We start from the raw sequence: 16,243 nt of genomic DNA, 5'->3' as shown, positions 1-16,243 counted from the left end.
AGGCGGTGAAATTGTTTAATTAAAAACAATAATTCACTACAGGTCGTTATGTGCTGCTAATTAAGCAGAGTTGACAGAGCAAGGTGTGTGGTGAGGTGGCAGTTACAGGGGATATATTGCTTTCTAGTCATTACACTGACGATACGGAGGGCATGTCGGAGTCAGTTCTCTCATTTGTGTCTCACCGAAGAAGCTTCTTAAAGATTCATGAAGAGATGAACCTGACTTGTTACTTGGGATTTCTACAAGCCCTAAAATTATGTGGATCCCCAAAGAATTTGTTCAGGATGAAACGTAGGAGAAAAAAAGCACAACACAAGAAGCTCTGCAGACACGTTTAACATTAAAACTAGCTGTAAAAATAAACAGAAATCACATTCTACTCCTTCCCCCTTAAACAAGAATTTTGTAAATCCGCCCAGCAGATCCAAGTGCTGCCACATTCTAATGGCTGCCACCCACCCACAAGCCTCTCCTGTGGAAGAGCACCATCAGCAGAGTGTGTCTAAGAAGAGCCAAGACCGCCGGATTAATCTTCTAATAGTTCCAGAGAGAGATAAAGACAGATACTGTTGCTCCTGATTACCGTATTACAATGTACGTTCCGGCCAGAGAGAGTGAAGAGAAGACAAGCAACGGCAAGGCTGATGAAAATTGACACTTTTTTGTCTTTGTTGTGACTCATACACATTTTTGCATTTGAACTGATAAGGCTCCTCTGTAAGATGGCGGCTCGCTGCAGCACCGTCTCCTGCCCTCCAGCCTCGCTCGTCTCTCTTTGACAAAGTACTCAGTCTGCATGACAGGATGATAATAACTATCCAACGGATTCCATAAATATGTGAAATAAAGATCAGAGTACAAGATAAAGGAATGTTACTGACAATTCGGTTGGCAAGTGGACACGTTGGCCATGTCATCTTTGAGAAGTTGAGGGGAATTTAGAATGCAGACAAATAGAAATAATGAGACAATTTTACAATTCAATTGAACATTGAGTCACCATCTAGGTTCTAACACAATGGGCATAATTGTAAAATCCTTTGCATTTACTTGAGTGAAGCAAAACATAATTTGTGTTTCACTTTTCCACACAAGCCAACAAGCCACCTAGTAAACTCCTTTTAATCCTTTCCGATCAGTTCAAATCATCTTTTTTAGTGAAGAACTTCAAAACTCAATCACAACCCTCAAAGAGGAGATGTTGACAAGCCCTTCCTGTCCACATTGCACACTTGAGGGAATATCACTTATGCAGGAGCCTAAGGCAATACAAATGAAAATGTATAGACAACAAAAGCACCTTCAAAAACACCATGGAGTGAAGGCAAGCAATATGAACGTCAGAATGTGAAAACTAACTGATTCGTGAACAGGCATTCACATTACACTGACCACTCCTTTGGTAGCGCTTATATTAATAATCACGATTATATTTGGCACAATGCTAGTATAAAGCCTGCATCACCATAATCATTCCTCTGGCTTGTGTTGGATGTTTATTGTATATTACTGGGGGGATGTGACAGAGAATACTTTGCCTTGCTATCACAGCTCCTCTAGCTCCCTGTGGTCGGAGATAGTGACAATTGAAGGGATATGCTGAGATTAAAGGCTAGAGGATCTACCAGGTAGCCCTTTTCATGCTGGTGTTGCCTTTGGATCAAATACCAGGCAGAATGTTCATACAAACCAACCATGTTTTAAAAGCCACAGTTTGAGAGATGAGCAATTACATAACCAGATGTGGGCGTTACCGAGCAATGAATACAACACATGATAACCTGTCCTCACATCCTTGGTTAAAGCCAGCATTTATGCGACCAGTGTATAGCGATTTATTGGCAGGTTTAAGTCAGTTTTTTGTAGTAAACATTAGGTTCCAGTGATCCATCAAAAGGCCTGAAAGGATTGCTTTTTTTTGCCATAATGACCACACACACACAGTTTGGATCCTAGCAAAAATGGCCACAATACAGCTGATGCAGTAAAATAATATTTCCGTTTACAGCTAATTTTATTATACTGAGCACGGCTCACTACTACCCCCAATTATCGCTATACTCCCACAGTAAGTGGTACCACCTGGGTTAGAAAAGCATCATGAATAGATTGCATTATTTTCTATGAGCACGAAAAACATTTGCATAACATTCACAGCGTGAGTGCAGCATCACAGCCGAGTTTGACTTAAAACTCAGGAACAATGATGAAAGTGCAACCTAGACTTTTGATTCCCCAAATCAAGTTTCGGAGGTTGAGTTATTGCCTGTCCCATTCAAGGCAGGAGTATGGAGCACTGTATTGAAAGGTCCCTCTACCTGGCAAACAGGAGAAGTGCTATGAGTGACTGTCGGCTTTTCAGTTTGTCTATGACAGCGTCTGTCTTCATTCAGCGCTCTTAAATTGGCTTCGGAACCGATTGGAAATGGTTCTTTTATTATACAGTTCCCATAACTCCCCCTCTCATCAAAGCAGGGCCATCTTTCATCTGGAAGATGACATTTTCCATTAGGGTCTGCCAACCTCTTACTGCGGCTCTGTGAGTTGTGGTGCTGGGGGAAAGCATTGTTAACCAACACAACAACAACAGGATCTCACTGGCTTGGGCGTGCACACGCCCAGGCCGTGGCGAGGTAGTTCATCAGATGACTGCTCACCCAGAAACACACACAGCGTCTCTCTATCTCTCTCGCCTTCTTCTACTCGCTTTCTGACACGCAAATACAAAAATTCACAGATCTGACAAAGTCTGACAACAGAGAAACAGAAAGCAAAGACAGGACTTGGCCAGAGGGAGTGTGCCTGACAGCTCCACCTCACCAGTTTCAGTGTTTCATCAAAGGTATGAGTGGCCCATGAGGTTCAGCTGCCAATCTGGCAACACGTTCAGTCCCCAAAACCCAGAACGGGGAATCTTTCAAAAGACTGAAGCCCGGTAACTCCCTCCCCTGCACGTTACTGTCTTCATTAGCTTTGTTTCTCGACGCGGCTCACGTAAGCAATCAGGGCTCAGTTTTTAGAAAGCAGGACGGCTTCAAAGCACCGGGATGGCACACAGAGCAAGGGCACGTCATGTTCTCTACCACATATTAAGGCAGCGTGTCGGCCGGGCCCGCTGACATTGTTGGTGCTAATGAGGACACGGCTGTGCCCGGTGTGTGTGGGTCGGCAGAGACATACGCTCTGGTCCCACTCTGGGAGCTTTAATTAGATCTACATTATCAGACTGTCTGTCCGCATTGGCCCTTTCAGCTACTGTTTGGATGCATTATAAATCATCAGTTTAAGTGAGCACTAAAGAGCTGCACTGCGTGTGTGAAGCATTTCATCCATACAAGGCTAATATTAATCTTACACTGCTGCTTATTTTCTGTTGTTTGTAGTTCTCCCTTGCCCTTTTTATTTATTTGGTGCTCTTTTATTCATTTCTTGAGGGTGGCTGGGCTAAAGCAGCATTTCCTTCATCATGATCTTATCAGACTCAACTCCTTGACGTTTGCACTTTGCTGTAAATGTCAGCTCTCTTTATGAGGCCTGTGGTGAGTTTATTGAACAGTTCACACTCACTGACACACACACCACACGTGCATGCACACCCTGCCATGTGATCAGTGCTTCACAGACAACTAATTCTAACTCTGATTTCTAGGCGTCTGCTGACAATTCCTGGTACTCAGTGCTGGCGGGCAGCAGAAGAGTAGCTGCCCACCATCCTCCACAGAACCACCACAGATAAATCAAGATTTCATTAGGACTGAAATAGCTCCCGACAAAACTGCCGGACTTCACTGAAAGTGTGTCCTGTAATTGTAGTCACTGTCTATATAAAATTAAAACAAATACAAATTATCGGAATAGTAAAGTAAAGTTCTTGTTTTTGCCTTCGACTGTACACATCAAAATGGGCAAACAATGTGAAATAAAAATTCATCCAACGCATCTCTTGCCATATGCTAGATGTGTACCGATCCCATCTCAGGCCAGTCCTGAGTCAGCATTCTTCCGGAGTTGTGGTTTATAACGGGGAAGCAATCGGGCCAGGAAGGCAAGCAGTACTGCCATGATGATAAATGTTGTGCATTAGAACAGTCTGGACCTCTGTGTCCATGCTGGCCTGCAACTCCGCCTAGCGGAGCACAAAGCTGAGAGAGGGAAGCTGAAATGCTGTTCCTGGACACTTCTTTTTTTTTAATCTTCTTGCTGTTGACTGTAACAGAGCCTATGGAATAAAGAGCAAGGAAAATGTCCTGTCCCTGGATTAGTAACATATATGGCTCACCCCCCGAGGCGGATGTCTACACAGACTTAGATCTTTCATGCATGCTATCTCTTAAAAAAAAAAAAAAGAAAAGGACAAAAAGTCACACATGATGAACTAGAGCAGGGAGGCGAACGCACAAACTCATACATGCATAATAGTGTTTATCTGAGAGTCAGACGGCCAGCAACAAATGGTCACAGAGGTTCTGAGGACCAGGCTGTACCCGACAAGCTGTCAGTAGTTTCCCCAAAACACAGAGGCCGTATATAAGAGTGGGATGGATAGGAAACCATGTGCACATTTATGCTTGTGTCCTTTTGCAGACTTAATCCAACTACGGCCCTCATTTAATCTTATCCTCCTCATCCCTCTGTGCCAACATCGGGCTTTTCCTTTAATGAAATGCTTGAGTCCTTACTCTATCTTTTCAGCTTCATCCTTTCTCTTTCCCTCCTCCATTGTCTTTGGGTTGTTATCAGTCATCTTGCAGGGAAAGGTAATAAGAGGCCAACATACTCAAGGAGCCTTGCTCCGCTTTGTCATTTTGCTGTCTCGCACACTCCTTTTTGTCTTTTATTTTTGTTTGTGGCAGCAGACCTTATCGGTGAGATCGCCGTGAGATAAGCCCTTTGCGGTTCTTTGTGTTGAAATAATACGACAGGCTGATAAGGCCTTGTGGGTGAGTAGTTCACTGCTTCTTCTCTCCTCCCCGACTGCGTTTTCCTCTTTCCATGGTGTGTTAGGAAGTTCCCAGAGGGACGGAGTTATCAAACCTGTCAGGTTCCACCTTTGAAACAAATGTCAACCCACCCTCCTTGACACATGCAATTACATGTAAATGTTTATTTTACACAGTAGCGTTGCTTTAAATCTTTCAACAATTGATTTAAATGTCTGACAAGAGGATGCGTTTACACACTACCAGGTGTGCAACTGTGAGTTACAACATTACAACACCTTACATTTCTGATCAAATAATTTGTAATCCATAGTCATTATTGACATGCAAAATGTTACATCTAGTGGAGACTTTTGTGAACATGTTGATGCCCAAATCGTAAAACTAAAGCATTCATCGCCATAACGCAGCACAGCGAGTTAGTTCTGGACAAACTTTTCTCCGCCATCTGTTTTACTACCGATGGAGTCACAAGTTCCCAGCTCATGTCATTACGTTGTCTGTAATCTTCAGCTCCTATTAAGATTTCATGAAGTGGTAATGATTTTACAATTACATACAGCTTGCAAATACCATAATGGTGGCCACGGCAACCCTGGTTTGTGAGTTTACTGAGTGGATGTTTATGGACTAGAAAGCAAGCACAGAGACCGTCTGACTGGCTGGCCGGACATCGATTTGTGTTACTATTGACAAAAGGGTGGTGGCCAACACTGGCGCTCAACAGCAGTTACATTTTCATATAAATAACTGTGGCTATCTGGCCCATAATTACCTCGGAATTTACTACATGGATGAAAGGTGGAGAGAGTATCTATTACAATACAAAAGTGGCCTTTGTGTGATGACATGTCCTTATCTTAAACTAACACATTCATAACGACTGTCCTTCATTGCATGTCTCCTAACTCCCCCCAGAGTTGAAGCCAATACGGGGCTGACAAATGCCCCCATGCCCACATAACCCATAGTAGCCCTCAGCTATACAGTATACACTGTCGATGTGTTGGCTTCATACCTGATCAGACATTATAATGCTTCAACGCTGAAGGAAGATTACAACTTTCACTTGAGTGATCAGTCCAGATCCAGCAGAGACTTAGAATTCCCACAACAATTTTTGAAGTCTTTTATAGCAGCTCCTTGTCAGACACGAGGCTATTTCACAAAATGCACTGGTGAATTAAAGAGTTACGGAGAAGCAGATACTTCAAGCATGACTGATGTATTAGGCCAAGAAAAGAAAATGAATTAGGCCTCACATGCACTTTTAATTACTCTTGTCAAGGTGTGTGCTTCACCCTTCTGGGAAAAGCACACCGAACTATCACTCATATCGGCAACGTCGAAGACCCGCAGAATAAGCCATGACGTTTAACACCTCTTCTACGGTGTAACTTTTACTGCAACATAAACAAAACCTTCTCCCTGCAACGTCTCTACTGAAGTAAGGTACGCTGCATGGTTGATAAACTGAGCAGAATGAGGCCACTGATCCACGGGTGCTCTTCTCACCTCATGTGCTCACCTGAGGGATGGAAGAGGACAAAGGAACAACATGCGCCTGTCTGTTTGATCTTGCAGTAAAAGGTGCACTGCACATGTAGGCTGCTGACACGTCATGGGCTGTTTGCTCTTGCACAGGCAGCACTGCCGGCCTTCGTAGCGCAGCTCTTATTATAGCAGAGAGTCAAAGGAATATTTTCATGCACATGCACAACCTATTCCTTTGATGAGGCTGTGGAACAAGCTCTGTAGAGTGCTTGGCTGCAATGTCTCTTGTAGCTGAAAGACGAGACTCTGGCCAGACCTTCTGCCCTAAGAGCAATAACGTTGAAGAAAAAACATATTTAACTTGAATGTCAAGTGCTGCTCAGTGTAAACTTGGAGTTAAAATCCTGTGTGTTTCTCAGTTGGACCCGAGTAATATTGACTGGCTATGGAGGATATAGGGAGGGTCACTGTATCCATTATTCATAAACAAGGGACAAGGGTGGGGGGGGGGAGTGCTGACAATGCGGTTGCTCTCACAGAAGCCAAGAGACATTTTAAAAAGGCAGATATAGTTCCCCATCTCACCAACCCCTGTCAAGATTGGATTCAGTTGTGCTGACTTCCATGCATCCACATGATGTCTTGCCTCTCAATCTGCAGCTTCCTTTCTGCACATTTACTCTTAATGTTTTATGAGTCCGTGTGGTTTCTGGGTGAAAGAAAATCGTACGAATAGAGCAATCATGCTCTTGTTCCTGGAAGACACAAAGAGCAAGACACTCTTTCCTTTAAAACAAAACAAAAGAAAATGAAAAAAAGAAGAAAAAATCAGGGAATAAAGTTAACTGAGCTAGGCCACAAGCGGAGTACACCAATTCACCCACTGCGGCACGCAAGACAATGTTTCCACAGCAGCACATAATTAAAAACAGCATGCGTGTATATGTATTATATTTTAAACAGGCTTCGAAGGAAAGCACAAGGGGCTAGAGATGAGAGCTGTGCAGCAGTGAAAAAGGTAATTAAGTTGACCAGAACAAGTCTGTTTAATATTGCATGCAGCCCCACACAAAGCACCATGGAAGCCATCATCAACAACAGGGCACCAAAAACAATTAGGAAATAATTAGCTGAGAAACACCCTGGAAGATTTTTCCTTGCCGGGGATATGAGTAAGTAATTTCAGACTTGGCCTGTTCCAAGTTGACTTAGCTTGACCCTGGTAAACACCAGCAGGCGACACTTGGCATACAGTGTATGTGTGGTAGTACATGTGAAAGTACACACAAACATGTATGTTTACTCTTGTTCAAAGTCTTTATGTTTAACTTTAAGTCAAACTGAAATTTGAATGCTCACTCCGTGTGTGAGGGAATGATAATGATACGGCAACTATTGTGCATATTTCTCCATTTTCCCCCATGAAGATAAAACCATTTTTCTGAACTTTCTTCGAAAACAGCTTCTAAGCGTCGAGCCTCTGGGTTCGTTTCATGGCAGCTGTTAACTGACATGCTTTCTAGTGCATTTTGAATTTGTATCTTAAATAGAATCTGTCAAGCTGGAATAAAAAGAAAAGAAAAGTCAGATGGTGGAAGTTACGCTAATTAGCCTCCACTCAGAAGGTGGAAGCTAGTTAGTGGAGCTCCCTCATCGAAGCAGTGATACCCACTACTGGACTTTGCATTTCATTCATGTTATTCAAACACCTGTTGCATTTAATTAGGATCAATCTCGGAACCCATTGGCTATGAATCAGATGACAGATAAGCCTCTGGGGGCATGCGGCAATACTACTCGACTACAAACGGTAACCAGAGCACTTCTGAAACCAAAATATTGTCCTGTTGACATGTGAATGCAGAATCTGCAAACATTTTATACATAATTTCCATTTCTCAAAAAAAAGAATTTTAATGAAATCTATTTGGTAAAAGTTGACATGGACAAAATATATTTAAAATCTCACCAACCCCAAATATTGAAGAAAAAAGGGACAAAATAATATTGTACAGAACAAATTTTAGAGAAAATGTGCTCCATATGCGTTAGCTGGGAGATGATGTACTTCAGCTCACTGCAATGGAGCGAGACAGAGTGAGACTATTTTTATCCCACCCTGAGGGCTGGGGCAGCTGTGTCAAAAGTCAACAACTATAGTGACTCCATGCTGCGACGCTTCAGTCCCAAAAGCACACAAGCACCCTTTCTCCCATCTACATTATTTATCAAATCAAACTAAAACCAAATCCAATTAAAAAATGCCTAAAATGTGAAATGGTGGAACAAATGAAATAAATAATAATGTATTTACAGGAACATGTCCAACTACAATCGAGCAAATACAAACTGAATTCATCCTTTGAACCATCATAACAAATAGAAAGTCAATGCTCTTAACCTTGTAACCCAGAAGACAAACGAACACGCCTGACAGTGCAACATTAACAATGAAATCAAATTTACCCCATGTTAGCCATGGCAATATTGCTCTGTATGAGGCGAGCCCATAATGTATTGATGTACAGCTTTGAGAATGACAAGCTGTACTCACTGTGATTTGTTACACTAATAAAAGTGAAGAGACATTATTGTCCTGCCATCTCAAATGCACACACATCTTCCTCTCTCTTGTTCTCTCTCTCACACACACATACACACACTCATTCCTCTTCATGGACCACTTGGCTGTGTAGTGGCAAAGAGCTTGAACAAATTGAGAAATGATTGGAATTGAAAGATGAGTAATGGTGATTCTAGCGCGGTCCCTTCTCAATATGGAGATGATGAGATCTGATTCTTTGAGGTCAGGTGCATCATCCGAGCTGAGTGGCTGCCCTGTCTATGACTAAAAGAGAGAGGAGGCCATTCGCTCTCTCACATACAAGCTTTTTGCCACAATCAGTCACGGCTGACATAAAATCAATGCTTATATTTACAAGTGCCGTATTACTACCATTCATCGCCATCACAAGTTATGTACGTTAAGCATATTAGGCTCAAAGGAATACGTTAAAAGAGCTACGGACTATTATCCTTCATCGTGTCCGTCTCCTCCTCGTTCACGTTTGTGGGACAAAATCAACGCTGAGGGACTAAATGAGGTCAATGAAGCTCCACCATCCATGCCTTTCACTGCCATCTCCTCATCACGGTCAGCTATTAACTCAGCATTACAGTGCTATTAGCCTAGCCTTGCCACATACTGCACTGAAAACTGACAAACAAACTGACACGCAAATGGCACTTCTGGTTTCACTGACACTCAGTGAAACGAGGTGGAAGCGGGGAATAAGGCAAATGGCATCTGGTTGTGAATTTAAATGTGGCGGCGCCGGCTAGAGCGGGGAAGTGTGTTAATATGCATGCAGCTATGAGTACTGCTATTCCACCCTTGATTGATTGATCCCACAGAAGGAGTACACAGGAAAGTGAGACAAATTGCAATTCTTCGAAAATGAAAGACTGAATAAAACTAGCAAAAACAACAGTGTCCAAACAGAAGAATTAAGAAAACATTTTTTTTTACAATTAAGCACCTTACCATCCAAATTACATGCTTTGTTGCTTTTATACCGTTTATAAAATTGCTCCCGGCTGTCTTAAGTCAAACGTACCAGTGAGCCGGGGAAACTCCAGAAGTAAGAGTGACTTGTGTCAGCACAAAGCGTGGAAAGTTCAATCACTTGTGAGATGGATGTGTTTACTCGTACCCTCTGTTCATTGGAGCGGGACAGTTCAATGATGAATAATGTCATGGGGAACAAATCTGTGTGGACAATGTTTCTTTAATACAAAAGCACTTCAGCTGAGCTTTTTTAGTCAGCCCTTGAATATCATTACATACACATAATTAAAAAAATGTAATAGAGATGTGGTATTTTAAATGACATGACTTTGCATGTAAATATTAAGGTAGTCTTGTTTAGAATTAGCTCAAAATGCATATCACATATACTGAGATTGTTACCATAGCAACAGCTAATGAAGTAATGTGGACACTGTCCAAACACGATAACACCCAACCAATAGAGAACATAGAAAAGTGTTCAGCGGAAGATGGAATCAAACACTTAATCACGCCCCACATAGGTCAACATCTGTATGTTTTTAGCTGCATTTCTTTTACATTATCAAAGATATGAACAAACTGTATGAAAAACGTTGCTCTAGATGTGTGCTAATAACTCATTGATGAGCCTTGACTGGGCACAGGAAAGCTGTAGAGCAGTGAATCCTGGGGGTATTGCATGCAGGTCTGTTCTACGTATATGCGTGCAGAGCAAACCTGGGAGGTAATTACTCGGTCTGAAACCTAACAGGAGTAGTGGGCGAGAATAAGATCTCTTCCCTGGACAGGTGTTTTAATAGGAGTACAGGGGATAGCGTGACTCTGGTTCTCTCCTGAGACCTGCAGCATCTCTCCCAGCAATCTCACCTGTAGCATCAAATCAGACAGTACAGGATTCACCTAATGGCGCATGCGATTGTGCACAAGTAAGGTGAAATGCAAAAGCTTATAAAAGATTACATTTTTTAACTTGAAATTTGAGGTACTCAGACGGTTGGGCCTGGTAGTCTCTTCTCAAGCCATTTTACATGATTAATAGGGTAGAGAGTAGAGCTGAAACTGCAATTAAAGGTGTCTTCCATCAGAAGAAAACCCCCTTTCCTAGAAGTCAGCTAAAGTAGGACTGAGGGGAGCAATGCTCCACCAGAGAAGTCATTATTTCTCCACCATCCCCTCCGCTCTATGGAATACATTAACTTTGCTTTCTTAGCCAGAGTGCCTTCATTGCTTGTTTTTTAAAGGGATGCATGCAATTAGAAGAAGGGGAAGAAGAAAGTACTTGGAATAAGTCCCCAACCCCCACACAGAGATTGATTACCAGCACAAAACAAGATCAGTGGGCCCCTCGGGGCCCTGCCTGAGACTGAGGAGAGCATCTGAGAGTCACTGTCACTGCAAAGCCTCCATTTCACCGACTACACCGATTCCTAAAAATGTACAGATGGATTACCAATAACAGACATCCACCCTTGTTTGTGCGGAAAAATAAATGATACTTCCTTTGTGGGGCATAACACATTACCCACATTAAGTAGGATCCACCTCTATTTTAATATTCTAATTTATACAGACACTGCACGATTAACAGAGACGGTACTGCACACCCACATTGAGTACACTTTGTTTCAATTCGTCTTCTGCATGGATTACTGGGCTACAAAAACCCGTGATCATTACATCCATGATTCTGTTTTGCATAATGTCATTGTGAATATTTCCCTGGATTTGACTCTCAGCTACAAATGCAATTAATTCCTTATAGATTACTAGGATACTTTGCCTATGCATAGACAAGTCTTCAATCCACATGGGACACTTGTCAAAGTAGTCTTATGAATATGCGTCACTTTAAAAAAAGGCCTTATTATGAATCTAGTGCTCTTTCCATGTGCGCTGCAGTAATGAGCCTGAAGAAAGTGATTGTGGTACATTTGATGGTTCACTGACTTCAGTCATTGTCTTCATCTGCGATAGAAAAGAGAGGCGGGGGAAGGAACGCAATTCCTTTTGGAGGTGCATTTAAATCATAGTTTTCCACATATTACTCAGAAAATTCCCTCTTGAGAGTGTGAGCTGAGATGGCGTCCTTCAAGCCCCACTGGGTTTCCTGTCATCATGAAATGGGAGCAGGAGATTAGGGGGGTGAGGGATGTAGAGGATGGAGAAGGAGGGGGCTAAATACTGAAATCTGGTCTAATCCCATCTCCTACAGCTGAAGATACACTCCTCCTAAGACATTTGTGCTCAGAGATGAGGTAACTGGAAGGAATGAGGGGAATAATGTTGGGAATCAGCCTCATAATATATTGTTTGGAATAAACTAACAACTCCATTATCTGTTTAGATTTAATAATGGAAATCAACAGTCTGTCACACTTCTCTTATTTTACTTTCTAAAATAAAAAAAAGATGTGCACAAGGTTAGTGAAAATAACTCACTCATTACAATGTTAGAGAAAAATGTGTCACAGTCATTATATGTATTGGTATATCACACAACAATGTGAGCCACAAAGGGTAGAATTCAACCAGGTATGGTTTTGCAGGTGGCTAGCTGAGTGCTGCTATGCTCGCATTAAAATAATGCATCAACGTGGCACATTTTACACAGCTCATTGTGTTTAATGGGGTGCTGTAAAACACGTCCTTCCCATTGTAATTAATGAGGAGACAGAAGCGTGAAACATATCTAGAGGGTTTGTATCAATTTCATAATATTATTGTGATTTAATTTCCTGCTATTCTTCCATTTGGCTGCATCACAAAGCTTAGAGAATATCCCTTATGACAATGAAATAACACAACCAATTATGTTTCGTTAGTCTTTTATAACACACTTTAAACGTAATGACAATCATTTATTCAGACAGGATTTCGTCAGATGTTTTAATGTCGAGTTTCATTGATATAATTTGGCAAAACACTGTAGAATACACTTCCTTTCTGTGGCGTTTGTGTATTTGCGGTTCAGCTAAAATACCTATAAGAACAAAAATCTGTATGACCTTCATGCCCCTCATGCTTCTCTTCTGCATTTTCTCTCACTCTTTTCTCATTTTCTAATGAAATGCAACGTTGCACAAAGCCCCCAGATTAATGTGCAGAAATACATAAATACGAAGCATTCAGAGTGACTGCTGATGTGAGTGGAGACACATTGCCCCTGCTGTAAGAACATGCCTTATCAACATTTCCTCCCCGTGTAAAATGTCAATGGAATGCTGCACATTTCATCAACAAGGCTACGCATGCATCCGCTGTAAGCTGCGTGATCTCTATGCCTTGTTACACCGTCAGAGTTTCCCCTCTCTCACCTCTCTTGTCGGTGCAGCTCATGTCTCTTAACCTCTAACATTCATCACTAGTCCACATCAGTGAACTGAAAAGCTGGCATCCAGCCTGAGACTGTCTTCTTAAAAGATGTTTCCACTAAGATGTGCCCCGTGTCTTTCATGGGCAAACTTATCTTTGTGTATTAGCTCTAGTGTAGACACGGAGATACAGCAATGTATAAAATGTACGAGACATTCACAGAATACAGCTTTCTAGTAAGTATGCAGGGCACCAGCTGCAAACCCGAGTATCCCTCGGAATTCACCTTTACCTCTGGCCAGGAGGGCTTGAATTAATTGCTACGTGATTTAAATCTAATGCAAAAGTGTGGGAATTGTACAGCAATAAGTTGGCAAGTGTGCGTGATGTACAAGCAAGTGAGAACATTTGTATGTATATTAATGTATGATTAATTCAGAGCCGCATTGGGATGAGCTATCTTGCAAAGCCCTGTTGTGCCATTTAATTTAAAAAGGTGCCCTGTCTATGCAAATCGTTGAAGAGCACATTTTTCATCACTCGAATGAAAAGTGTATAAAGAAAATCTCGCCTGTTTCATACCCGTTCAGGTGTTTCATACAGGTGGACAGGAGCCCAGAAAGCTGCAGAACACACAAGGATCTTAATGGAGCATTTGAACATCTGAGAGAGCACATCTGTCTTTTTACATCTGTGTTCCAATTGATGTTCTTTTGAACATCTTGTTGGTGTCCCTCTGTGGCAATTGGTGATGAATGATGTGCGTGAAAAAGGTTCAATCCTTTTAAATTGGCCGGTTAGTCCTGGATTAAAACGAGGGGCTAAAAATCACTTGGCCCTGGAAAAAAGCAAATCCTCGCAGAGCAAATACGAAGCTGTCTCATAAGACCAACATCACAGCTGCTCCGAGTCCTCAGGACAGGCCTTCTTATGTCACTGTGTGCTTACTGTATGTGTGAATATCGGTGTGTGGGCAGCTGAGGTTGAGGCAAACTTCAAGACCAATTTCATGTTTGTGAGCGTGTGCTGATCTGTAACTTTGCAATGTCCACGTATGCTCCTGGCCAGCAACCGTGTTGTCACGTGCTGGAGGGAGGCGGGGTGGTGGTCTTCCCTGGATATGTGCATGTGTGCACGTGTGCAACCGCCTTACAACGTGCGTATTAATGTTAAGGACAGACAGGTGTCGTACATTTTCCGTTTTGGAAAGTGAAACTTGTGTGTATTACAGCAATATTACCCTATTACACAATATTACTAATATAATCGAGACTATTTAAATATGCAACGAAATTGGTTAAACCTGCTAAATAAATACAAAACAGAAACATTAAAAGACTAAAAGATGAACATGTAGAGGCTGATAACTTACGTGTGTGTTTTATTCAACATGTTATCTTTGATGTGGTGTGTTTCAGACAGATGTCCATCCTGCCTGCTCAGGTTGAGCACTCGTAAGTACTTTCTCTGCGCAGGGCATTTGTTTATCTAACCTTACCTCCACACATCGATAAAGGTTAGTTAGCTCTGTGTGCACCAGAGAACACGGGTATTCCGTGTCAACAAAACAAGAAAGCATTGCAGGCAAAAAGCCATCAGGCAGTGTAAATCCTTGTAATGTAAAATATCTTCCCCACTTGAGCTAAAAGATAAATAATGTTTATCACGGATTACTAAAAAAAAGAAATATTATATTCCCACTGTGTTTCACAGCAGTGGGGCAAGCACTCCCTAAAGCACCAACGTTCCCGTGCTAATGAGTGTTGCTATCATTAAATGGGTGCTAGCGGGAGGAAGGTCGTGTGGCATAAAGAAAATGGGATCCAGGTTGGATATGCACTGTATGGAACTGAGCCTTATTACTCCTCCCTCAGAGTTTATAATACGAAGACCAAACAAGGTGAGCCAGCATGTGCTCCTTCTTAGCACACACACAACATAAACACACTGATAGCATGAATGTCGTACTCTCCATCAAATCATGTCTTCGTCATTCTTTTGTAGTTAAGAGTTTAACACTTTAACCACCACCATGAAAGCCCTATACAATAGGCTTCAAATCAACCAAAGTCACAACAACGTTTTTAGGTATTATTTGTGGAGAGTGTAACACTAAAAAAAACTAAAGAAAAAAGACCATGTGGGTTGATCGAATTTGACATTTATCCTGACATAATACATCTATAGTGTACTGTGCTTAACTGGGTGTACTGCACTGGCACTTGAAAGAATGCTTACAAACAGTTTTTGACTTACAATGTGCAGCTTCAGGAAGTCTCCGAGACCAGAGGAGCTGTCCACCCTCACCAGGACCGCATCCTTCAGGTGCGTGCTGAAGCCAATGGCTAGCCGGTCTGCCCTTGTGCTGGGGCGGTCATTTGGCGGCCACGTGTATGTGATCAGTCCACCATCTCGCCCAAATATGTATGTTGTTCCCGCTAGAGAGAGAGAGAAAAAAAAAGCAGAGATAACATATATAAGACGTTAGGGGAATATTCCCTCTGACAATCATGATCCACTGACTGTCAACAGAACAACATTATAAACACAACAAAGCCGCCATTGATGCCATGTGTACAGAGCAATGTCAGTCTGAAGTGTTTCATTGTGCCGAGTAATGACTTTGCAAAGCACTGAGCAACACATCACTCTTGAACAGCACTCAGCCCCGTCTGAGGGTTTAAGTACACTCATGTCAATTCATGAGAACGGGAAAATTCAGCAGAAATGAGAGAGGCAGGTACTGTTGCCACTTTCCCCATAATGCTCCACAATTACTCAGTTTTACTGCCATTGCCATCGCCCGCTTCACCTCTAGAGGGGAGAGACACAAGTGAATGAGAGCACATTTGCAGTCATGTCCCCGGTGCCCAGGTAACCAGCATGCCAAACGGGCACCTCCCCGTCTATCGCGCTTCATTAG

General features: G+C 42.2%; 1 protein-coding gene across 1 annotated transcript in view; it reads right to left on the bottom strand.

Annotated features, from left to right (window-relative positions):
• The window catches only part of LOC117743931 (neurexin-1a-like), a 227,525-nt gene that overhangs the window by 60,311 nt on the left and 150,971 nt on the right, over positions 1 to 16,243 (bottom strand). Inside the window, 1 exon segment of the mRNA XM_034551908.1 lies at positions 15,577 to 15,758. Coding sequence (XP_034407799.1) covers positions 15,577 to 15,758 — 182 coding nt within the window.

This window comes from Cyclopterus lumpus, chromosome 15, assembly GCF_009769545.1.
Source record: "Cyclopterus lumpus isolate fCycLum1 chromosome 15, fCycLum1.pri, whole genome shotgun sequence".
In the NCBI taxonomy this organism is placed as follows: domain Eukaryota; kingdom Metazoa; phylum Chordata; class Actinopteri; order Perciformes; family Cyclopteridae; genus Cyclopterus; species Cyclopterus lumpus.
Note: the sequence above shows the minus strand (reverse complement) of the source record. Positions and strands in the feature narration are given on the sequence as shown.